This window comes from Porites lutea, chromosome 10 (assembly GCF_958299795.1).
Source record: "Porites lutea chromosome 10, jaPorLute2.1, whole genome shotgun sequence".
In the NCBI taxonomy this organism is placed as follows: domain Eukaryota; kingdom Metazoa; phylum Cnidaria; class Anthozoa; order Scleractinia; family Poritidae; genus Porites; species Porites lutea.
In genome coordinates this window covers 4,276,865-4,302,659 of record NC_133210.1, presented here as the reverse complement: position 1 = coordinate 4,302,659, position 25,795 = coordinate 4,276,865, and the positions used below count along the sequence as shown (strand labels likewise).

Sequence of the window (25,795 nt, the reverse complement as noted above, 5' to 3'; positions counted from 1 at the left end):
CTTGTTCTAAATTGCTACAGTAAATATGACTCATCGTCTTGTTTGTAAAGCAAACAGCACTATTCATGTGCGTAGCAGTCTTTTTCTATCTGCAGCTTGTGAAAATTGTGCTTACAATGGCAAATTTCGCTTGCGTAATTTATCAAAGCTTTGCCACAGCATTAATATAATAGCTGCAAACACAATTTGTCCTTTAACGCTGTGCTTTTCGTAATCACTCCGAAAGACAATGGTATTTTACAACAACAGCGATCACTGAAAGCACATCGATTCCAAGTTTATCATAGTTTACGTCGAACTGACATTCGTGTCTCCCTTCGACTAGTCTCTGGCTTCTGTTGCACTGCCGAAGGGCATCGGCCGTTGAAGGCATGAATATATTGGTTCCGTTGTAGCGGGAAATGGTTACTGCATCAATTGTGAAGTGAATGCCTGGCGAGGAGCATTTTAAGATGATTGGAGAGGTTGATGAAATCACTGCAGAAAAAAAAAAGATAAACTAATATATCATCCCATTTAATGTCATATTGATTCCGGAATCTGGGAAATTTTTCAGTGCTCATGGAATCCAAAATACTTGGCCGGCGTCGAAATTCTGATTCCGGAATTCAGCTTAACGAATCCGGAATCCCGTAAACGCGGTAATCCGGAATCCAAGTTCTACGGACAATAAATATAGAATACAGTAGTTGAATCCGGAATCCACAGTGCACGTGGAATCCACAATCCAAGACTGTCTTGAATTACAATACATGGGATAAAAATAAAGTTACATTGAGATGGATTTTGAAGTTGGTCGAAGGAACCACGCCACTCTCCCCTTTGGTCTGTGAAATTTCCTAGTACTATTTTTAAAGAATTCTCAGTAAAATATGTAATATCCATATGGCAAGTGTCCTGGTCACCCATTTCTGAATTTTCTGGATCCGCTCCTGCCGGTCTGAAGATATGTATTGCATCTGATATTGTTGCCATAATCAGTTATTAAGGGGTCTGTGATTGGTCAGTTTAGTACCGCCCGCTACGTTACCGACTTTGTCATCGTCGATGTCGACGTCGTCATTGCTACCATCGACTGGTTGTGTTTTAATTGTCTCTCAGTAAAGCGGACACATCTCTAAGACGAATTCTTAGTGTCGACCCCAGAGATTTAAGAAAGCTCACCTGTGCAGGGTCTGCTGTGACGTCCAACACAGTCCATTGTGGCCAGGGGGTCACCAAAACAAAGGTGCTTGCGAGACAAAGTAGGAAATCTGCTGCAGTTTAAATTAGCCAGCCACCGAGATACTCGACCACAATCCAACTTGACCTTCTCGCAGAATGATTGACAGGGTGGAAGCGCCAGCGGGGTTCCGTCTGTACCGCAGAAAGGGACGAACAGGAAGCAAAAAAACCTCCTCAGTTGATTGGAACATTTAGATTTGAGCAGTGGTCTGAAAGCTTTTAAGGCCCTCTTCACTTCCGCTTGGGTTGTGTGGTTCATGAAATTTGGTAGAATCGTGTGGGTGTAGTTCAAGCTTCGGCACATCGGTATCTTCAATGGCTGGCATTGCGACCTTGACTGTGTAACGTTTGGCACTGAATTGGAAATAAGAAAAATAAGTTTATAATTGCGCATAAGCACATATGGACATTCTAGTCCGTATGCAGCAATGTTTGTCACAAGAACTTAGTTAATTTAGTGGCGCTAGCACCCATAAGTCTACCTATTTCTTGTACGTGGATTTTTTCTTCCGAGCCGCCTGTTTCACTGACTGCAAAATCATCTTTTTCAAGAAAAAAATCGTATTGACCATTTTCACCGATACCAATACAGATGATGTTAGTGATAATAATAATAATAATAATAATAATAATAATAATAATAATCATGATAATGATAATGATAATGATAATGATAATGATGATAATAATAATAATAACAATAAGGGAAACTTTATTTGTGTTTTTGAATGTACAATTGTAAATCTCGCTACGTATAGGCAATTTACAAATGCTGCTTGAGATTGGATTATTAAGAAGAAAAAAAAACAAAACAAAACAAAAAAACAAAAAACAAAAAACAAAAACAGAAACAAAAACAAAACAAAACAAAAGCCCCCCCCCCCCCAAAAAAAAAAAATATATATATATATCAAAATTGCATTAAGTCTGGGCTATCCCAGTTCCTATTTCTACAACAAAAGATGTAATATGTTGCTCTAATGGCTATATTTATCATTTTCTTGATTATATAGCGTTGCTGCTTTTTGTCAATGCCAATGTCATTCATCATGTCTAAGAAGGTAGAGCATTCATCGGAGAAAACGCCAAGGGAACTCATGGAGAGATTTACAAATGTCACACATATGTAATTTCTACTCATTTCGTTGATCAAGTTCAGATATTTTTCTTTCTGACGCACTGCATTGTTGTTAAGGTTAGACTCGAAACCAACTGTTAATTCTAGAACATATAGGCACTTGGACTGGATTAGGAAAAGAAGATCTGGACGATAATTTTCACCAGTTATTATTGAGGGATTCAGAAAACCATTAACATCTACATAGAGTGAAGAGTGAACACTGTTGAAGTGACTTGGCAATGAAGTTAAGGATTGAGTCGTGTCTCCACGTAAAGCGATCAAGGTACTGTTGACAACCAGCGACAACATGAAGGAGTGATTCAGGATTAAGGCAGGAGGAGCAATCAGGACTTTGTGATAATCCCCATCTTGCCATATTCTTACGTGTACTACTACTACTACTACTACTACTACTGCTGCTGCTGCTGCTGCTGCTGCTACTACTACTACTACTAATAAGAATAATGTGATAATAAAAACAAAGATTTCTTACCCTTTGTTGTTTTCGTCTCTGGTTTTAAACAAACGTTTGATTCGTTTTTGCCATAGAAAGGAAACTGAGAACACTTCATTATACCAGGCCAAGGAAAGCCAGCCCCCTCCAACGCTGGCTTGCAACCACGTCTCGCGTCCTCGCATAACTCTCGGCATGGAGGGATCATCTTTCTAGAATTTACAACGCACGGTGGAAAGTACAACAAACACAGAAAAACCCGCAGTGATGGAGAACAGCCGGAATTCACCAGTGGAGAGAAAACTTGGATTCTTGCGTCGGCTTCTTCTTGTGTATTGTCTCCCCAGAAATTTGGCATTTCGACGTAAATGTAGTTAAGGTTTTTGCACATTGTGGAGTTGAGTGGTTGGCAATGTGGTGGCACTACGAACATATTACAGTTAAAACTTAGTAAAAAAGTGTTCAAAGTGACGGGAGGGGTTGGACGTCTTTGAATTGGAAAACGCCCCAGAAACGCAAAAGTGTCCCAAGACTTTTGTCCATCATTGTAGATTCATATGAACTACAAACATCATAAACTGAATAGTACGACTAGTTTTTACCTTTAATTACTGCACCATCCCTTCTTACACATGCTTTTTCATGGGGATCTGGCAAGGTGTTGCATTCAAACTTATAGGGCCACTTGAGTCCAGACTTCTTCATCCACGACTCGCAGTTCTCTTTAGCTGCCCTGCAGACAGAACGGCAGGGGGGCGTGGTTTGTCGTCTGGGCGCGCATGGAGGGAAATACAAGGAACAGAGGAACAGTTGCAGAACTGATGAACAGTTTGATTGGACCATGGGTGTGAATTGAGAAAGCTCGTATTCAGCGTCATCGTAATTTTGCTGTTTGAAGTAGTTGGGCATCTGAGTAAACTTATAGCCGATGTTTTGACAGAGCTGACTGATGCGTGAACAGTTGCTGTTTGAGGCTTGCCCTGTGCTGGAATGACCGTTTGATGTGTACGGGTTTTGGCCAGCTGCAGTCGCATTCTCTGCCAATCATGAAAAATATTGGCCATTATTAGTAAGCATATCCTAGCCCCAACCCGTTATCCCAATGGTGTCCATCTCCGGATTTCAGGTTATATACACGTAAATACGTACAGACTCGTATTAAGCCAGCCACGAAAAGTAGAATTTCCAGCAACGAATAATGACTAGATCAGTGTGAGTGGAGGAAAGTTAAGCTAATTAAAGAACATTACATGAGGAGCCATAAAGAAGAAACAAGTCTATAACTAACAGATCAACTGCCATACTGGATTGTACAAATCTACGTTTGCCGGAGTTTTGAGAACGAACCTTGCAAAATGTGCAGCCATTTGAGTGGGAGGGCCAAAAGGCTGTTTTTTTGTGTGTCCGATAAGGCCGGAAATAATGAATGGGAAGGGAAAATAGCAAGATAGGAGAGAAAGAAAGGTTGAAAAGAGAAAAAGTAATGGTTGCAGTCTTAGCTATTATATTGGCTACTTTGGAGATATATTGGCTACTTTGCAGATATTTTTTGGCCCAAAACATGTTTGACAAAAGAGGTCTATTTGACGATAACAGTTTTCTAAAATCCAACTAGATGTAAATACAGCGAAAGAAATCGAATAAAACTAAAGGGTTGTGATATTGATTTTCGCGATAGAAAAGCGGATGATTTCTTCGCGGTTTTAAGTTCCTGTAGATTTTGTCAAATTCAGTATGAAGTTTTAGTTATTTTTCGAATACAATATAAATGGTGGCTAGTATTGCTATTCTTTTGTAGTCCTGATAATTGGCCATTTGTGTCACGTTTTAAGGTAAAAGTTCTTTGGAATTTTGCAGTTGCGATCGAGAAAAAAGAGGGCTAATTAATAGAAAAATAAAATTAAAGAAAGTGCTTCCGACTTAAAGAAGTTACAATCCGCTTTCAAGGAAATAAAAAATTTTAGATTGTTTAAGAAAAAAACTTTATAGTTTTTGTAATAACACTGACGATTATGATATGTCAGCAACATGACAAATCTATGTTGAATAGAGTTCCTCGAGGAGAAAGTAGTCTCTGAGCTCTTTTGAGCAACATCTACGATAAAATAGGGTGAATTTTTAATTGGGCACCGTTCAAGCAAAATTAAAAATCAACGTAATTTGTCTCTAGCCGGTCACTTTTCAACGCAATGTGGCCATCACCCGCATGGAAAAACTCGCGTGTCACGATAATGCCCGATCACCAGTCGTTTTGTGAGTCCGCATGACAGGATGTCAAACGGAACTCTCAACGGCTGGAATCGAATCCATCTATCATTGAATTTTATGTAGTATTTCAGGTGGAGATGATAAAGCAGCGATTCATTTTAGCCAATCGCTGTTCATAGTCTGGTTGAAAAAAAAAGAAGATATTTTTCAGTTTGTCACCTTCTAGGGTCCTTGCATTGACCCAACTTGAGTATGCTCCTCTCAGTTTGCCATTATTCATCAGCGGAGCCAGCTTCACTCTGTATCTTATGCCTGGGTGTAGATTGGTCAAAGTAAATTGATTCACCTGTCATAAACACAGCGAAAAAGTCTTACTACTCTTTTCCAATTCGTCGGAGCTACTGAATAGAATCACTGAAGACTCATTTATATAGGGTTAGCCTGGACCTAAAGTAAAATGTTCACAAATAACGTCGAGAAGGTGCCTGAATTCGAGTTTAAAACAGTAGACACAGTGATACACAAGTCGTCTTCTGACTGGAATTTGTGAAACTATTTACATTAGGTCGAGGCTTACCCTGTATAAATGAGTCTTCAGTGCTTCTATTCAGCGGCCGCGACGAATTCCAAACCGAACTTTTTCACAAATATTTCCACTCACGGTCTAGAAAGCCAATAGCCCTTCAAGGTTAGTTACCATAACAACCCATGCACGCTGACACAGTCAAACTACATTATAACAAATAAGCCTTGTTCCTAGGCGTTCTGTCTTCAAGGATCTTGTCTCTTTGACCGCGCGAAGCCGGCCTCTCGGTGACGTCACTGCGCAAAAGTAGATTCCATCTCGTAACCTAACAGGAACTCTTCGACCAGCGTGGCCCGATCTAGCCTGTGTACAACCGCCCCTTCCCCCAAGTGAAAAAATCTGGGAGAAGAGGCGTCTTTGTTCTACCTCGTCCCCGGGGCGCCTTCACCTCCAAAGCCAGGGAAAAGCGCGCCGGGGACGAGGTTGGTCTTTGCAGCGCCGTCGTTGATTGCGTTCCCGAATAACTGCATAAATTAAGCTTTTTTCCGCTCACAGTTTAGAAAGATGTTTTTGTGCCAAAATGATTCGTGTGCAGCACGTATACACCCAACCTTAGCTTTGCTCAACCTATAATCTTGGACAAAATAGACCGAAAATTTATACGCCCCCCTGTTCCCCCGCAAAAAAAAAAAATCAAGGATGGGAAAATGGAGAGCCTTGGCTTTCGCTCGACTTCATTCTAGATTTCAGGGGGGATAGGGGTTTGCTGTCCCATTTTATTCTGTCCATGACTGAGGAAAGTCTTAGATCTTTCTCTTTCAAGTCGGAGATCATGAAGCCGAACTGTTTCCTGATTTCCTTTGGTTTTTGTTAAAATTTGGTTCTGACAGAATTTCACCTTTTCGGGATTTTTTCTTCAGCTACTGTTAATAGTGAAACGGCTGGATGGATTTTGTTTGTCTAAGCGACAGAAAAACCATCCAAACCTTGGTACTTACAAACAGTTCCACGTGTGTTCTTCGCCTTTGGTGTGCTGGAACGAAAACGAGGCTATAGCCAACCAGGGTCTCATCTGTTGAAGGTCTGTCCCAAGTGATTTGCAAGCTGCGGGAAGACAGGACCTGGACCCTAAGGTTCAAATCAGAACCCTGAGTCACTAAATTGGGACAAAAAGGAAAGAAAATGTTAAAGCTTGATAATGTTTAGACAAGCAAACAACCTGGTATTTTTGGAAAGGTTCAAAGCTAATAGGGTCATTAATTAATTTAAAGGAAGTCTAACTTAGGCAGCGGTCTAGCAAATCTTTGGATTTCCAGATCTCGTCCTTGGTGGGTTATTTATTTTAAGAAGATAAATGTTTTTCTATTCTACGCCTTATCGGCCTTCAAGTAACTTTTCAAGTTAAATAGTGTCAAGATGAAAGCGTTAGGTAAACTGAAAATAACTTAGGACGCAGTATATTTGTGAAACACTGGCTAAACTCTCTTTATATAACTGGCCCATAGTAGCTTAAGTAATTAGCGAAGATTTCATTGATCGGCGCTCAATTGAAATAAGTATTCGGACCCAGTGAAAAAAAACTACCACAGCTGAATCAGGAATTTTTTACCAAAAACTGCAACGAAGGTCTTCTTCACGATTCTTATACTGATGTGAAATTCATATATCATTGTATCAGATTGTCAGACAAAATACCAACTGAAAAGGCGACTTTATTTCGATCGGAAGAGGCCTGAAACCATCTTTATCAAGGAGAAGTTTACCAAACTGCATTGAACTCGGTCTAATAATGTTACAAAGTACTAAAATCGGTATGGCTACACCTAGCGGGAAAAGTCTGACACGTTGTTGCTATTGTAGCCTTGCCTGCCACAGCTTAGATTTTTCAGTCATTATATACTCACTATACCACCCTATACTGGTGATCGCTTTCAGTATTATAGTCTTGGATTTACTATTCTGGATACTCCGAATATAAAGAGATTATCTACTCAAACCCCCATTCCATACAGTGCTTCTGTAATAATGCCGGTCTATTCGGATTCGGATATGCCTTTCGTAGCCAGCACGTTTTTTGTTTCCATTCCCAATAAGGGCTCCAATAGTAAACCCCAAAATAAAATACATACAAAATGGATTCATTTTCAGTCTAAAATCCTAAACAAAGAAACAACAACAAAAAAACGTCACTGTTCGAAAGTACTGTTATTCATGGTCTACAGAGCTGCCTTTTAACTTAACCTGCGTTACCCAAATAAACTATGAATGAATGAATGAATTTCACAGACCGCCTCAATGAAAGTAAGTAGCAACTAGTAACATAATTCGACAAATGACCAGCTGGGATATGAAGGTACCTTATTGGTGCGTTTAGAGAAAACTTATTCTGATTAGGTCTTTTTCTGGTACAAGGCAAGCGACTGATAAACTGTTGTAGCAGAGGACGTTTTGCAAATTTTAAACAGAGGCAATTTTATCCCTTATCACTCCCAAAAGCGATCAAATTTAGGCGGTATTTCCGAAAAACGCCAATTTTGTTTTAAGAAATATCGAGAATCTATAACATTGGAAAAAGTGCTGCCAGAAAGATTTCATTTGATTGGTCAAACAAAAGGCCTTAAAGCTGAGGCCATCTATTTGTCACCATTATCGACTTTAAGAGCAAAAGTATTAGATGTAATTCTTGTAATTCATGCCGAAAAGGTGCGAGCTTTGGCCTTAAGTTTTAATTCAGGGGCACCCAACGAGAATATAGTTCAAAACCACTTAAACATAGCAGTGTTGAGCGTATTTTAGTATTTAAACAGTAGATATAGGCATATTTTTATTCCCTAAAAATTTTTCATCTGCTCGGATTTCCTAGCTGAAAGTCTAGTGATCCGAAAATTATAGGGATCAAAACTTTGAAACCTTTTCGAAAATTTCAGCCAGAAAAAAGGCTCCCGAAAATTCTAGGTGACCTTTTAAGGGCAAAAATCCGTTAAAAATGGGTGATTATACCATTTGTCAGATATTCGAAAATCCTAGGAGAGGCAGGCAAGCAAGAAATTTTACAACAAATGTTCCGAAAATTCTAGATCTCAAATCGTCTTCCGAACAGATATTTTCCAAAAATTGACGTTGGGTGCCCCTGTTAATTGATAATAATAACGGGGGGTGACAACTCTAACAAAGGCTGTTTGGGCAGTCCTATGAATAACTTTATGTCCTCCCGGAAATTTCGTCGACCCTCCCGAATTTTTCGGTGGCATTCCCCATAAATGTTTAACTTCCCAAAATTGTTTTCACAATTAAAATTAAAATTTTGATCGGAGAGTTTTTGCAGCTTCTTGTTAATTATGTAACTTGTTAATTATCTAACCTTAGTTATTTTTTCGTTTAGAGGGATCATGTTAACACAGAAGGACTGTGAAAACTTTTTAAGTATATAAAATCGTGTTTTTTTGTTTTTTAATCACCGATGAATCAGGCGAGCAGTGAAGGGGCCAACCACTAGGGGGGTCTGGGGGCATGCTCCCCCAGAAAATTTGGAAATCTTGGTGTTCTGAAACGCCATTTCTAGTGTTCTGAGAGGACAACTTCTGTCCAAAATGTTCTCTAAATCAATTGTCCTTTTTATGCTTATTTTTATTGGCGTGACTTCGCGTAGAAGTAGTCAATTTTGTTTATACAAGTTGTGCGGTTTTGAAATTGCTCTTGATATCACTTTCAACTAAGTATACTCTGTGTGGTGTCATTGTATGATTATCATAAGAATTCATTTGAAAATTTCAGAACAACTGTCGAAATCTGAAATTTTCCTATCCCGAACGCATATTGATCGGGATTCAGGATTTTCGAGCAAAAGCAGAAGGACCCCGACGAGATCAGGATGATTAAAGAGTCTTCACAGACATACTACTTTTTATGGCCTCATTTGTGTTTAACAAGGTTAAATGAGTTTCGTTTCTTTCTTACATACTTCTTACGTACTTCTTTCAAGTTTTCCAGTATGCAATCAGTGGAATATGCTCTTAAAACTCGTTAACGTGCAGCGTAAAAATACCCCTGAACTAATGAATGATGGGATCTGGTGTGAACTGATAGTATGTGCCTTGCACCGGTACGGTTCTTGTGTCAATCCGCTAAGGATTGCACGAGGTCAATTGCACTCGAACTTCATGCTATTTTAGTTGGAAACGTTGCTGATTGGTCTTTTCATATCATGGGAAGTTCAGCCGTTTTCAAGTGTCAAAATACATAGAATACAGCGCATACACTGGGTGCATATCACTGTATATATATTGTTTGATAACATGTAATATCAAATCTTTGCTCAATGTCCCGAAAATATCTCATATTTCCCGAAAAATTTCCCAGGTTTCCCGATTCCCGGCAAAATCTCCAGATTCCCGGAATAAATTTGTTTTTCTCCCGAAACAGCCTTTGTTAGAGTTGTCACCCCCCGTAATAATACCAGCCCTGATATTATGGTGAAAGCAAACAAAAACCTTAGCGCAGCTTTATCAGTAAAGTATTGACAAGAAGTACTTGAAGTACTTCCGTTGCTATTTTGTTTCTTCTGAGTACTTATCTGTAGTTTTGTTTTCTCTGCACGCATTAGATTAAATTTTAACCCCATTTTCTCTCTTGTGTGATAAAAAACATATTTTTCTGTGTGTGCTGTCAGGGGCATTCTCTATTGTCTGGTTTTCCTGTCAAACGAGAGCACTGCCTCTAAGTACAACTCTGTTACGTCACCACGTTTTCGTGTTTCGTCTGTTAAGCGTTTTTATAGTTAGTTTTAAAAAATATTTAAGCGTGCAAGATAATTTCTTCAGCATACTGTTCTTGAGGAACGATGCAGTCACACGGTTAGGCCGCGATGACATATCTCTTACCCAAATTTAGATCATCTTCTGTATCTTAGGAAATCATACTTGTTAAATCACTTTTTAGCATCTTACCTTGACTACTCATCTTTGCGCTGCAGGTAAGTAAAAGAAACCCGAGCCACTTGACAGCAGAGATCTTCATTGTAGCTTGAGTGATTTCCCTTTAAGAGGTTTTTCTCAGTTTATTGCGCCTTCAAAAACTGGTCCTTTTGCAAAAATGAAGAAGCCTTCTATAATGCTTCAAACGCCCACGACTTTTGTAGGCAATTGCGTCTCGTCTGGTCTGGGTTTGTACCACTTGGACACATTCCGTGACTTTTAAGAAATTATTTGAACCATTGACCTCCCACACCAACATAATATGGTGCAATTCAGGGCTTTCAAAATATTATTTTTAGTTAGTGCTTGTGCCAAACGTATCCCGCGCGCTTCATTTGAATCGTACACTTACAGTATGTATTGTATCGATGTTAACATCCGAAACTGCATTCTACTTCATATAAAGCAAATCGCAGAGTTTGCTTTATAAGTGAAGCGTGAATACGAAGTGTTTTCAGCCACTCTTACTAGCTAATACTAGACTTAAACCTAGATCCACTGATACACCACCAGACTACATTGTTACATAATCAGTACCGGCTAAAGAGGAGGCGGGGCAGTGGATTAACAAGCACTTAAAAAGCAATTTCAAAGCCACCATAACTAAACATAATTAATCGGCTTAGAACGAATTAAACAACAAACATTCAACAGACTTGATGACCTTAAAATAACATAGGCTCGTCCAGTTCAATCTGTAAGCAAGAATGTTCTCAAAATAAAAGATCGATTGTAATAGAAGATCAAATTATGTAACAGATATACAAATGTTATCTAGTACGTTTGAGAAAGTTTTTCAGGGCACTATATCTCTTCAGTTCACATTTACAATGTCTGACTGAAACGCAAAGGTTAAACAAAGCTCTTAGAGAAGATAGAGAGGATTCGCAAATGAATTTTGATGACAAAAAACGGCATTACTCTTTTGAGATGAGCAGAAACTCTACAAGTTGTTTTCTGCCCTTGTGATTTTTTTTCGAAAGAATATAAAATGAGTTTCATTGAGTCTGTAAAAAATATAATTTAATTTCAATTAAGAAAACATCCGGAGATTTTCTCTCCTGTTGAATTTCAGTTTAGTAATCAATCAACAAGCATCTCTTCAAATAAGTCAAAGGTTTCAAATTTGAAAGGGAGGGCTAGGTTATCGTATCGGTCATCGAAATCAAATGGCCTTGCTTGCCAAACGTAAAAAAATGATTTTACGAACACGCGAGGCAAAAAATTCAATGAATCAACTATTATCTGGTCCGATGAAGTCAAATACAGCCTGGACGAGATCTAATAACCGACCCTTTGAGCGAAACATGCACTTGTAAATGTAAGATGGGGCTTAATGCAAGAGCAGCTTTGCCTTATTATTGCAAAAATGTCAGTTAAGCAGACTAAAAGAAGACTACTGAAACTGGCACTTAAGCTAGGGGGTCTGTTTAAGGGCAGGAGAAAAGGAAATACGCCACGTGCCAGATAGCATTGTACATGTAAATGGTCTTATCTGTGGGTAATTCTTTGACTCTGTTTGCGAATTGATTTATTTGAAGCGTGCCAAACGTAATTCATGTTAAGAGTATCGGATAGAATTATCCGAAAAAAATAGTTATCGGTAAGGGACTGTGCGATAATTATCAAGAGGGGGGGGGCTGAAAAACTAGAGGGGGGGCATTACATAAAATTGCTGCCAAGATAGGGGGGGCTCAAAGTAAAATCACTCATTTGACGGAGGGGGGACCTTAAGTTTTATTCGAATGTAAATAAAATTAAACGCAATAAAAGATTCTCAATACAGGCATCATAATAGACTGTAACAAATATCAATACGAACAGCTGTTAAACGATTATTGAAAATATTCTATCAAAATGAAAAGCAAATTCACAACTGATCAATTTTAACCCGTCTTCTGATTAATTGAGCTGATCCTATGTAAAGCAAAAGTCATGAACTTGTTTTTCAGCTTCCCCCTTAAAACAATGGGAATCAAACAGATCTCGTAGACAAGCTTTGTCGGTTTTTGATGTGAATAAAAGTAATGTTTCTTCATCGACTGAATCGATTTGCTGAATTCCATATATATCTGGCTCATAAAAAAGTTCAACAGGCTCTCCTCCCAAGGATCTAAATATAATGCAAGCTCTTTTTCGTCTGTTATTTGAAGCGTTCAATCTCCTGTTCTTTGATTTTTTTCTCTGCTCTTTTCTCTTTCTGGCTTCAGAAGTTTTACATTTTAAGCCAATGTGGTAAACACCCCGGTACTTAGCAAATGCTTTGTCTAAATCTTCAATCAAGCGATCAACATCCTTCTCGATACTAGATGTTACATAATAACGTTTGTCATTATTGAAGCTGTGATGGCAGCTCAGTCCAGTTTTGAGTCAGTGTGGTGGGAGGTGGGGTGGGGGGGAGGGGGTTGGGGTGTGACGTTATTTTTAACATAACAGATAGGGGTTAGAACTAATTTTTTTTGTTTTGGAGGGGGGTACTGTCTAAGTTTTTGCTAAATAACTCTAGTTTTTCAGCCCCCTCCCTCCTGATAATTATTGCACAGTCCCTAATCAGTTATCTGTTCTGATCTGCCTTCGAACAGGACGAGCACGTACGCATGACGCCGGTAGATTGCAAAGCTGGCGGTGAAGCTTCGCTTGTGTCTGCGTAATACAGAATAGGGCTGCACTAATGTTGTTAAACACGGGTTTCAGGCCCCTTTCCAGCTGAAGCATTTACCCATTTTCCAAGGCCTTCTCGGCCAATTTACTTCAACGGTGACATATTCGAAGCGAACGGGAGGGAAACACTATCTTCTTCCCTTGGACCACGTTACCCGATACGCATTGACAACACGGAATAATGAGGCCTAGCGACTCCCAACCCACTCTAGCCATGTTAACGCTGTGAACGGGCAAATTATCAGCACAGAAACTGTCACTGATGCCAACACAGAGTTAGAAAAGATAACCAATTCTTGATCGTCCTGCACGAGAGATTTGTTACGCCTCTAGAATTCTTTTACGTCTCACATATTAAGATTCAGTGAACGTACCGTAAACCGTTTTACCACGACTTATGCACGGAATAGAAACTGAGTGCTTCGAAACAAGCTTTAGCAGTGCTCATTAAAATACCTTTGGATTTCCTGGTTTTTAACTAAGTGTTAGTCCCAGCGTACTTAACGGTATTTCCTAACTTAGCAACCAACTGTTACTCATTCGTTCAAAATAATGACGATAAAGTCATCAATAAGTTAGCCTGTTTCAGGCTCCGAGATTGTGGTGGAAAGTCGTTCAGTAATAAGAAATGCGAAAAACGCGCGGGGGCTGGGTAGAGACCCCTTTCCCAAGTCGTGCCCGTCTTATTTTCGCTTTGCTCGTTTTAATACGTTCCCACTATACTATCTGAGAGCCTGGCACAGGCTATCAATAAGTTACCTTAAGCAAAACAACTTAACGAACTGTGAACATTTTGTGCGAATACTTTATTTGCAGGATCTTAGGAGTAAACTTGTTTACACAAAAGTTGGTTTATATTTAATTACCACATACGATCGGCTTACAACCAACAGAGTCCCGTCGCCTTTACGAGCGTTAACACCATCAAATGTAAAGTAAAAAAAAAACTAAAGCAAACTTTATTGCTCTGGTATGGATTGGTTGAGAGATATCCAATATGAGGGCCTGCAAAGGAGCGGGCAGGGGTGCTGGATTCTCAGGCCCCCGTCCACAAGTATCCGGATAATTTTTGAAAACGGATATTTTCCCCTCCGTTTCCGAAGAAATCCACACGTAGTGTACTCGAATCTATGGAAACACGATAACATCCCTCACAGAGTATGCGTAATGCTGGTAGTATATGATGAACGACATCGTCGTATTCGAAAACCTCCGTTTTCAGCGTTTTCCAGAATCTTCACTCTGAAGAGCGTTTTTGAAAAGATGCGTTTTCCGTGACCGTTTTCACCGGATACGTGTGGACGGTACGTCAAACCGTTGAAAACAAAATCTCCGTTTTCAAATAAGAAAGGACACATGTGGACGGGGCACAGCTGCCTATCAGTTAAAATCTGAGTGATTTCCTAGGTATCTATTAATTCCGAGAAAAAAATGAATAACTTCTTTGATCACACCTCACAAGAAAGCAATTGTACTCAACATTTTGGTATAGACCATAATGTACTTTGTTTACCCCCCAAAATTTTGCAAAACCATTGGGACGACTGCAATATCCAGGAGAAACTGGAAACAAAGGTTATGCCAAATTTGGGGGCATAAACAAGGTGCATTATTTGTCCATGTGAAAATGGTGAACATAAGAGTAGCAATCTCATAAAATAACGGGACTTTGCCGCCCTTTTCAGTTTGCCTCATGGTGTCTTGTGTAAGCAGAATGAGATTGGCGGTCAAGCACTTACTAAGCAACGGATGATCAAGAAGACATTTTTCCGATCACTTTGAGCAAGGTTTCACGCAGCGTATTTGCATTAAACAAAGTTCCACCACCTCATATGACAGTTTTGTGAACCTTTTAAGATTCAGCTTGGGTTGTTATCATTTTTTGCTATCATAAATTTTAGGTATTTGCATCAGCTAACATTGACAAACGGCGACGCGGACCGGCAAGACGACAGGCAGGCCCTGTTTGAATGATGCGAGTGATCTGGGTGATAGTTCACAGACCTCTTAAAGAAACGAGGAACCCGATTGAGCATGGTGAAACCTGGAGCCAAGTTCTTTGGATTTGCGAATAATTGACTTCTTTTGGCCGTCAGTCATGGTTGGTAAATTTAAATCCTTTTCTCTGTCAAATGGTCTTCTTTCTACTTGCTTATCTTTTTCTCTTTCCTGAAGAAAATTAATTAAAACTTTGATTAGTTCATGACCAAAAGCAAGTGATATTTTGGCTTGTCTATGTCAATTCCAAACGGGCCCATCCCCCTGGGCATTTTTAAGCCGAAGTGTAGGGTTTTTGTATGAACCATTTGGCCCCACCGTGGAGCGTCTGCAGCAGTTCAAAAAAAAAAAAAGACAACTGCCCAACAATTGCTCGGGGGAATGGGCACGCTTGGGATTGACTGAGTCATAAATTGGTACTGCAAATCCTGCTTTACCGCCGTTCGCTCGCCAGGGACACCTGCTTATAACGGCATTTTTCTTTGTCCCGGCGAAAAGTTCATTTCATGTTATTTTATTTTACATTAGCCCAATTCAGGAGCCGATTACCTGGGCTTCTGCCCGCCAAATGCGGAGCAGCTTCAGCGCTCGTCACGCATGGGGCAGGAACGCGTGACGAACCCCTAAGAACGTCTGCGTGAGAGGCTAGCTGGACGCTGCATGAGAGCGGAAAAGGATGTAATATCATAACTTCTTCTGTGGACCCTAACCTCTCGATCACGGCACTAACCTATCGTTCATCAGATTTTAGGTCTGGAAACAGAAATAGGAAGTAACAGATCTGAAATCCGCCATGCAGGAACCGCACGGTGTGGGAGACTGTTGTGCAAAGCATGATGAGGAGGATGAAAATGGACGCCATTTGGTACACACCCAGCCCCGGTTCCTGAAAGGCTGATTAGCGCTAATCCAGGATTAAAATTTTTTGTCCCATTTATGTATTTACCTTCCTATGTATTTCTTAGAGTAACATTCTGTGTTATCATCACTGAATATCGAAGTAAAGACTCAACAGTATTTTGTAAGCTCGAGTGACATGTTCTTAGACAAGAAAACCTTGTTTGAAATCTGGGTTAATCCGGGGTTAAACTTCACCATCTTTCGAGAAACCGGGCCCCGAAACACGGGCAAAGAGACTTTTATATAACCCGATTGAAGAGCTCAATGATGAGCGGAATTTCCCAATGCCACGAGACTCCATTACGTAAAAAGAAGTAAATCAATTCTTTACCTTTTGTTTCTCAAGCTTCTTACTGTGGATATCCATTAGTGATTCACCTCTGTGTCGTTTCTGAAGGAGAAAGCACTGATTCATCAGTAAACAAATATTTACAAAAATGCATGAGTCAAAATTTTCAAACTGATTCCGAAAGATATAGCATATAAAACAAACGCGAGTGCATTTGGCATACATTATGGTTTTCAACTTGGTTAGTCATCTCTCGGTCTCTTGCCAGCTCCCACGGGGTTCTGAGAGGTTCCTCATCAGTGGCACTTCTTTTAGAGCCTTTGTCGCCTTCTTTTGCCTGAAGAAAATATTCATTTGTCTTGAGGAGAATTTCCATTATAGGTTGCGTAATTTTTACTTGACTAAGCACTTAAATTTTACGCGCGTAAAGAAAAATTAATGGAGGCAATGTATGGAAGGTCGCGCGTAAATTAAACCTTGCTCAACTTTTGCGTTTTATCAAGGTTCTACTCTAACTCCTTCCTTGTATAAATAAGACTACCTTTCTGGCCTTGTCTGCTGGTGTGTCAGTCCAAACTGATTGATCTCCTAATTCAATTGCACGGCTTCGAAACTTGCGTGGTCCAAGACCTACAAATCACAAGAGTTCTGTCATACACTTATTATTTAAGGACCGGATAAGAATAAAGAAGCCAAGGCTAAGTTTACACCATACCGGATGGCTTTTACAGCGGCACCAAAAACCATACCGGACAGGGCTTCTGTTCACACAACAACAGTGAGAGGGGGAGGGGGCGGTCATCCAGTCCCTGAGACAAGGGGGGGGGGGGGGTATTCACCGAAAAACTTTTTTTGGCCCTTTGGTCCTCAGTTTGGTCTGAAAAATAAGAAGGGTGGGAAGACCCCCTGGGGCCCTCCCCTGGATCTGCCACTGAACAGAACAGTGATTTCAGCACCATTTTTGTAACGGAATGAAGCTGTGCCACGTCGCGGATCTTGAAACTGGATCGTCACATATCGGATAGGTTTTTGCCAGTCTTTGTAGCCCCCGTGTGAACAGTTATTTGGGCTGTAGCCGAAATAAATGAGTAGGAGCGAGGACTTGAACCCAATGAGACGGAAGTAAACATTCAGAAGTGAGTAGCGGGAGTTAAGACAACAAACCCTTCCGGCCAACCGCTCCGGTACAATGTTCAATGTGTGTGAATAACTTGTTCCTGTTATATACCGCTGCGGTTCATACGGTATCTAGTATGGTGTATTCACACCCAGTGAAACGTTTTTATGATATGAAGACTCACCAAAGTTTTTACTCAAATCTGGAGGCAGCTCTGTCATCCATGAATCTCTCTTAGGCTTGGTATCTTTCTGAAAAATCAAATCAGAATTATTTTCAAAATTTTGATACTGACGTCATGAAAGGGTTCACATCATTAAGTGAAGCTCCTATCATTGACATGATCGATATCTCATGGGTGTTAAACATCAAACTTTACCAACCCTAAGGCTAAATTTTTACTGTCCTTGTACAACTTAGTCTAAGTCTGCACAGCTGTAAGCGAAAAAAACAATCAATTCTACATAACTACAACCTCAGGAAAGTTGCAAAAAGGACAAGACAGGACAGGGCACTTGCAAAAAGTATTTCTCTCCCAATTGTCTGTGCCAGGCTCTCCTTCAGGGTAGATAAGTGAAAAATGTGACGGAGCAGTGAAAAAGTAAGCCAAGGAAAAAACCCAGGGGGAAGAGAGAGAGGAGAGCCTGTAATCATCTTTTCATATACCTCAGACCACCCATTACCTCATCCACTTCCAGAAAAACCAGTTCTTGTGTCAAAATGTTTATGTCAAAATGTGCAGTGTACGATTCACAGGTTTGACATAAAGTTTGATTATGCGCGTGCAAAGCCAAGTGATTGACATAAGTGTTTATGTTAACTGTCAAAACATACCAGTCATAAGGTATACCAGTATGTACATGTATGAGATATTGAAAACAATGCTCACAGGCTCCACTTCCCCAGGCAACTTTTCTAGATCGTTTTTTCCACCTGATTTGGAGTAGAGACAACTTAGAGATGACTGGGGACAAGTCAGCCCCTTACCCTTTTATATACCTTTTTGACAGAAAAGGTCTGTTCCCCTTCCATATACCTTCTATTGACAAATGGTTCCCTTTTCACACACCTAGTTTAGAACTCTGTAACCCATTTAACTGCTGCTTAAATATGAACAAATCACAAAACCGTAACGTCTTCTGGACTTCTTTACAGCCATAAAATGCATCTGTTAGCCTTTTAGGTCTTTTTACAGACAGAAATGACATATTTCCCTCCCCTTTTATATTCTTAACTTGTGAAATCCCTACCCTTTCATATACTTGAAGCCTGAAAAAGCTACCTCTTTTGGGCGGAGCCATCCCGTATAGGCCATTATACAGAGTACTCCCCTCCCCAACCCCCCAGGAGGGTAGTGTCATGTATGCCAGTGATAAATGATGATGAAGATTTACTCCTTCACTTGATCTACATCATGCCCCCTGAAAACTGTACCTTTGAATCTTTCTTACATAAAGACCTATGAACAGAAATTCTACTGGCAAATAACTTTCCCCCCAAAAGATATGACTATGGTATTTGTTTGAGGAATGGTCAAATATCTTTGTTTTGAAAACTTACCTTTCCAGACATTTGATCTTTTTTTGATTGACTGCGAGCCTCTATATCCATTTTTGTTCTTTCCAAGCCAATATCAATGTCCTGTAAACAGCATTTATTTTATTATCACTAAGAACAGACAAACTTTGGTAATGTACCAAAAAATAGCATTTCTTTAACTCATTAGTCTTTGAGGCAAAGGTTATTGGGGTGGAAAGCCAGTGACCCAGTAACAAGGCTTGTTATTGACAGAATTTTTTTAATCCCAAGAGTGCCAAAAACAAAATCTTTAATTTAATGTTTAAAAACACAGCAGTTGTAGTGGTGGTGGGGTGGGTAGTGATAGTGTATCTGGTATCAACATGAATGATACTTAAGAGGTAGCTCTCAAAATGTCTTCTTCCCAATCTGTTTATGGTGACTGCATTAACTTTACCAACTCAGTTGATAATTCCGGGTTTTCAATACGAATTCTAGTATGAGGAGAAAGGTGTAACGTTATAGGAGAATATTTTGAAAGAGTCTCCAAGTCTGAATAAAAACTAGGCATAGGCTACCAAACGTTGGCTGGAGAATTCTGTGCAGTAAATGGAGAATTCTCTGATCTCCGATGCCTAATGAACACCCTGATAATTAATGACTTAATTGGTCCGAGGGAAACAGAAAGGGTAAAAGCTTGATTGCGATACTTACTTCACTGGATGGTGGCCTGGGTCCAATGATGTCATCATCGCTATCATCATCACTTCTTCCTTGAGCTATTCAAAAATTTATAATAATATGGCTGGTAATGCTGGTATTACTAAATGAAAGATTCATTGGAGATTTAATTTACCCTTTCCACCTGTTTGTACAAAAGACCATAATAGCTGCAGTTGAAAAATTGTTAAATTGTATACAAAATTATCAGCTATTTGAGTTGCAACTGACAATCTTTTTTGAGTTTGCATTGTCATCTTTTGTGCCTGGTTGTTCAATCATTGGATGGCACTTTCCACTAGATAAATCACTATCCTGTTGATAAGTATTGGGGAAACCAATTGCGTTATTCAGTGGATAGCATTAACCATATTTTGAATAACTGGGACCAGATGTACATTTAAAACCAAGTCAAGGGGGAGTTAACTTCTCTTACATGGTTGTTTTTAAAAGAAGACAATCATTTGAGACAGACTTAATGGTGAAATAACTATTATTTCCATACAAACCAGTTGACGTTACTGGAGGTGTACGAGTAGTGTCAAACTGTGGTCTCATGGGTCCTATAATTCTTGGCTTGGAAACAGCTTCTGTACTTATGCTTTGAAATCCAGGCGGAAGAGCTGGTCCATAACTCCCTTCTTCATCACTATCCGATTTCTCTTCTTCATCTCTTTCATCTGTATCTTCGTCGTCCCTTGATGAGTTCAGTTTTTTCGCAAGGTGTGGAGGAAGAGCTGGGCCAATCTCCATAGCTAATTTTAGAGGCTTTTTGAAGTTCTAGACACCTTTACAGAGGTTGATTTTCAGTGATAGGCCATTAGCTATCTTTGTCTACTACATGAAACTGTTTCAACTTCGGGTAGGTCCGCTGTCAAGAAAAATTGCCGTACAATTACAACTCGCCCTAGGCTTACGCGACTACTTTCAAGATGGCTGCTTGAAAGGCACTGTTTGCATGAGTTAGATAAAGATACACTTTATTCGTTAAAAATCTGAAAAATAAGCCGTGCAATGCCACCCAAAAAAAGAAAAGGAGGCGGAGGAGGTGCTGGTGGAGGAAAACAAGATAAAGGGAAAGGATCCAAAGGCATGTACATCTTTTTTGTTCTGGCTCTGACTTTGTTGGAGTATTTACGAGGCACAGAACTCTAAAATGTAAGTTGTTTTGGAACGCCTGTACCATTTGCCACTTCAGGAAACAGTGGAAATCTGTAGAAATTATATACAGTTAAACATCACCTTGATTTTAAAGTTACTGGAATTGGTACTAAATTTATTATTGTTTGAATTCGACTATGAAGGTATTCACAGTGACACATACAAATTCCTAGTTAAACTGGAGGAAAGAGTTGGATGATAGTGAAGAACAAACTTTAAAAGGGTTTTCATGTCAAAAATGGCCACCCTGAAAAGAAATAAAATGGATGTTTGGAAGAGCATCATGGTGGGTGATAAAGATTTCACCATTTATTTTGATATTTCGTGTACAATAACTTATTCATTTTAGGTGGAGGTGGTGGTGAGGATGAAGGAGCAAGTGGAGGCAAGACCAAGAAGAGTGGAACTGCTGTTAAGGTTTGTTGAAAGTGTAGGTCACTATACTAGAAGGCTGTGTCCCACCCAGGCAGAGTTAGCCACACAGACAATGCTGGGTTTTCTGGTTAATGTAGTTTTTTTCATTGATCTTTAAATTATAAACTTATAATATTATGTCAGGCATATGCATGGTTAGGATATACATTTTAACTTTTATTGTTCACTTCATGACATGACTGAGTGTATTCAGGGGTGATATGTGGAAAAAATCTTGTTTGAATGTGCCAGTTTTATTACCTGCACTAAGAAAAGATCAGAATCAGAATCATACTCAGCAACCATAATCCTGTTTACAAAATTAATATTTCTGACCCAAAGTGGACTGGCTCACTCTTATCTTTTGCACATGCAGAGGATAAGAATACATACAGGTCATTATAGTGATAAAGATTGTTGGTATTTAGAGACAGTTGACTAATTCACATGAAATCACAATTCCACAAGGTTCGCCATATTTTGTGTGAGAAACACTCTAAGGTGATGGAGGCGATGGCCAAGTTAAAGGAAGGCCAAAAGTTTAATGAAGTAGCGACAGCATACAGTGAGGACAAAGCAAGACAAGGGGTAATGATCTAACTTGAATGTCCAGTACAGTTAAACCAGTCTATTTTCCCTGGGAATCATTTTGCACCAAATCCTGCCGTAAAAGAGAAATTTACCAATCAATAGGTGGCTTGCAAATACAGCCACCTTTCAACAGAGTGGGGTAGGGTCGGACAGGTGGGTGTGGGGGGGAGGTTCTTGAAAGGCAGCTGTATTTACAGACTAGCCAAGTGTTCATTTTTGTTTAACCGAATGCAAATAAAAAGTTGAACCTGGAACAAATTTTGAACACATGGTATGTTTTTATAACTGTTGAGTCTGTGGATGGAATCGAAAAGACTGACCATTTAAATGAATCCTGTTGGTTTGTACACCTTCTAAAATCCCCAGTTACAGTTACCACTCCAAGAGTTACTTGAGGATCATTTCAGGGTCATTGTGGAACAAAAATTGGGGATCATTTTGGGGTAAGGGTTGTTTTAGGGTCGATTTGGGGATCATTTCAGGGCTGGGATCATTATTTTTCAGGCCAGGATCATTTCAGGTCCTGTGCAGCTGCAAGGTAATCAATTAGTCCAGAACTTACAAATGACCAACCTATGACCAAACTTGGTAGTCATGTCCCTAAGCAAGCTCTCAGTTCAAGGAGTAGGTTTAGGGAAGGGAAATGAACCCTTGTATTTATCTCCTCAATACCTCATCCTCAAGAGTCTGATGAAGGCTATGTAAGAGGTAGGTTATCATTGACTTCATGTGCGAATAGGTGCAACCTTTGTCACCGTATCTATATCTTTCAACCCATTAGGGAGATCTTGGTTGGATGACAAGGGGATCTATGGTAAGATACAGAATTTATTAGCAGAGAGAGTTGACTCTCTCTGAACAGACGCCTCAGTCTGTAGTAGACGGAGTTGGTCTCTACTTATTCAGTAATAATTATTCTCTGTGACTGTCGTGAAGGGGAACACTTCTCTTTAGAAGATGTATGTGTTACTCACTAAGGCTGATGTAAAGATGGTTGGTCATTAGTCAAGTTCTTGTTTTACCTTTTTATGGGCGAAGATGAATTTGAGGTCCATAACTAAAAAAAACACTAAAACAATTAGGCTAATATCCAGCCATCCTGACAGAACAAGCAGATCATTATACGTTTCTGGGAAACTACCCACCTACCCCTCCCCTAAGCCAACTTTAACACTCACTTCTCACTTAGGACAAAATCTTGGCTTAGGGGAAGTGTAGGTGGGAAGTTTCCCAGACACATATAATGATACCAAGCGTGGTTATTAAAGGATTTCTCAGATGGCAAAGGGGATATAATATTTTTGCAGAAGCAAAGCCTGAAATCCCAAGCAGGCATCGCCAGCTTACGTGGCCAATCAGAACTCAGGATTTGTTTCATCTTGCCCACATGCAGAATCTCAGGATAATAATTTTTTTATACCCACTTGGTGCTGGTCCTAACAATGTCTATCCTCGGGAGAGTTGGCGGTGCATTGTAAACATTTTCTTTTTTACTGTTGGTTCTTTCTGTGCTGCTTGCCCCAATTTTTTTTATTTTATTTTTATTTTTATTTTTTTATTTATTTTTTATTATTTTTATTTTTTCTTGCCCCAATTGTTTAAAGGTGAATAATGCTATCCGCCATATAAATCTCTATGCGCTGAATAGCACAATTGGTTTCCTGAGGAATTATTCCTGGAAAGTGACTTATCCGGTAGATAGTAGTATCTTATCTTTAAACTACTGAGGCCAGATGTTTTTAATTCTTGTTTATTAGGTTGGTCCATTTCAAGAAGCTGCATTTGCTCTATCACCCAGTACAGTGGACAGACCATCTTACACAGACCCACCCGTCAAGACAAAATTTGGATATCACATTATTATGATCGAAGGCAAAAAGTGAAATCTTTTTCCATAAATTTCTGACTTCTCTTAGCTAAGCAATAATCACAGGGCAAAGAATTGCATTGCTAATACAGAGGTCCACATATTTCAGTAAAAAAATTTATGTCTTTTACTATGCTACAATATAAGGGCTCAGAAAAACTTGAATTCCAGCTTGTCCTTTGGGCAAGCATTACTCACATTTCGCTACTTCTTGCTCGTCTTAGTTAATGGTTTTGTTAAAGGGTGACTTGCCTGGACCCTCGCTCATCGCACAAGTAAGCTTGGAGGTCGGTCGTTTCGATGCCCATGCCTGTGAACCGAATTACATCACAGTACAAAATCGTTTCGATACAATTCGTTTCGATACGAACTCAAGCAGTCATATTGCACAAAAATTTCGATCACTTCAAGTATATAGTTTGCGGGTGAACAAGAAAAACATTTTGGGTGAATATTCTTCGTTCTTCAAGCCAAGTAGGTAGAACTATTAACACCTAAACTGAATAAGCTTGTATCGAAACGACCGTAAACCACCGTAAACTTCAGTTAACAGCTACTTTCCCAGCAAGAAAATCTGCTTCTCCTAGACCACCGGATGCGGCTTTTTTTCGAGCCCTGACTACAATATCTTTTCGAGGCCTGACTACAGTACCAGTGAATAAGTAGTTCCTGGTATCCATTTTGTCAGCGTAGAAAAACTTGTCATCTTCCAGGTTTTGATTTTCAACCGTAAGAAACTCAAACATAAAGACGTTTGAAGCTCTCACAAGGTTACACCTGCGGGAAGCCACATAAATCGTCTGTCACTGAAGCTGACGGCGTACAGGAATGATTCAATTCAACTCAAGTTTTTTACTCTTGTAAGCAGCCACTAGCTAGAGGATTTCCATCAAGGTTACTGCAAGTAGAACTGTCTTTTTAAATGAATTTATTACCGGCAAATGAAATAAATACAGTTAATTAAAAATGGTTAAAAAAGAACTAATAACAGTGCAGTTGATAGTAAAGGGCAAAAACTATATTTTAACCGCTTTCGATGATGTCTGTTGAGAGAGGCGAGATTAGTCGAATGACTGGAAATATCCGACGCGCAGGGAATCATGGGAAGACGAAGTTCAAATTGTAAGTTAGGCTTGAATCGGTGACATGTCAGGAATTGCATTATGTGATTGTTTGGGGTCTGAAGTTTGTCCCAATTCCCTCACGACACCGACCCTGTCTAATCACCCATAGGTTGTTTGGAGTTGAGTAATTTGTGAATCTAAAAAATAAATTACTGGCGTAAGATGGATTACTGAATAAAGGGGAAAAGCGTTCAATGTTACTGGATGCTGCATAGGTCAAAGCCACTTTTTCAAGATTTTAATTTAATATTTCTTCATTCGCTTTTTAATTTACAAACTTTTCACATCCTGAGTTTTAAAAACCCATCCTATCATCTGAAGACAGTGGTTTGATATACGCACAGTACACTGAAAGACTGATACGTGGCGATTGGTTTTCTTCAGACTTTTGGTTAAAACGCTTGAATGGTTTAGACCAAACAACAGAAATCAACTCACTACTTTTGTTGCCGACTACGTGTATCAGACTTTTTTTTGTGTCGAAGGAAATGATCGACACTACTGCACCGGCGATTTTAACAAGGCCAATACTTACTTAGGAAATAGGAACAGGTCTATATTGAGGGTTATAGAAGGTTCAGAAACAAGAAAAATATTGGCCTTACGAAAATTTCCTCCTTGCCGTAGTACAAGCCTATCAATTATTTTAATTGACTTCAGTAATTTCTTTTACTCAGCATACGCCGCATAAATGAAGTTTTTACCATCTAGAAAAGTTTTTTTAGCCGGAGGTTAATTCCGGACCTTGCCTCCGAGTCTCATGAATTTCTAAGTCATCGTAAGTCACTTTTATTTTGTCTTATCTAATACGTGTCTATCATGCATTTACTAGCAGCTGGCTTGGCCTAGCTTTTTCGTCTTTTTGTTAGTATTCCTGCATCAGGGCGGTGCTAGAGAAGATCCTACTAGAAAGTCGTTTATCTGCGCCAA

General features: G+C 39.5%; 3 protein-coding genes across 3 annotated transcripts; 1 reads left to right on the top strand and 2 right to left on the bottom strand.

Annotated features, from left to right (window-relative positions):
• Window positions 1-189: 189 nt before the first annotated feature.
• Window positions 190-10,548, bottom strand: LOC140949395 (uncharacterized). Its single transcript, XM_073398554.1, has 7 exons — window positions 10,479-10,548; window positions 6,531-6,688; window positions 5,226-5,352; window positions 3,401-3,835; window positions 2,838-3,221; window positions 1,165-1,578; window positions 190-477 (listed from the first exon to the last, which is right to left on the bottom strand). The coding sequence occupies exons 1-7, from the start codon at window positions 10,546-10,548 to the stop codon at window positions 215-217; spliced, it is 1,851 nt and encodes a 616-aa protein (XP_073254655.1). The 3' UTR covers window positions 190-214.
• A 3,442-nt stretch (window positions 10,549-13,990) lies between these two features.
• Window positions 13,991-20,544, bottom strand: LOC140950994 (GPALPP motifs-containing protein 1-like). Its single transcript, XM_073400212.1, has 8 exons — window positions 20,218-20,544; window positions 19,703-19,767; window positions 19,031-19,111; window positions 17,655-17,721; window positions 16,895-16,983; window positions 16,577-16,690; window positions 16,396-16,455; window positions 13,991-15,335 (listed from the first exon to the last, which is right to left on the bottom strand). Exons 1-8 carry the CDS (start codon window positions 20,459-20,461, stop codon window positions 15,174-15,176), a joined length of 882 nt encoding a protein of 293 aa, XP_073256313.1. The 5' UTR covers window positions 20,462-20,544; the 3' UTR covers window positions 13,991-15,173.
• Window positions 20,545-20,632: 88 nt separating this feature from the next.
• Window positions 20,633-24,055, top strand: LOC140950198 (peptidyl-prolyl cis-trans isomerase NIMA-interacting 4-like). Its single transcript, XM_073399399.1, has 6 exons — window positions 20,633-20,798; window positions 21,219-21,286; window positions 21,752-21,871; window positions 22,656-22,688; window positions 23,632-23,778; window positions 23,818-24,055. The coding sequence occupies exons 1-5, from the start codon at window positions 20,723-20,725 to the stop codon at window positions 23,755-23,757; spliced, it is 423 nt and encodes a 140-aa protein (XP_073255500.1). The 5' UTR covers window positions 20,633-20,722; the 3' UTR covers window positions 23,758-23,778; window positions 23,818-24,055.
• The last annotated feature ends 1,740 nt before the right edge of the window (window positions 24,056-25,795 follow it).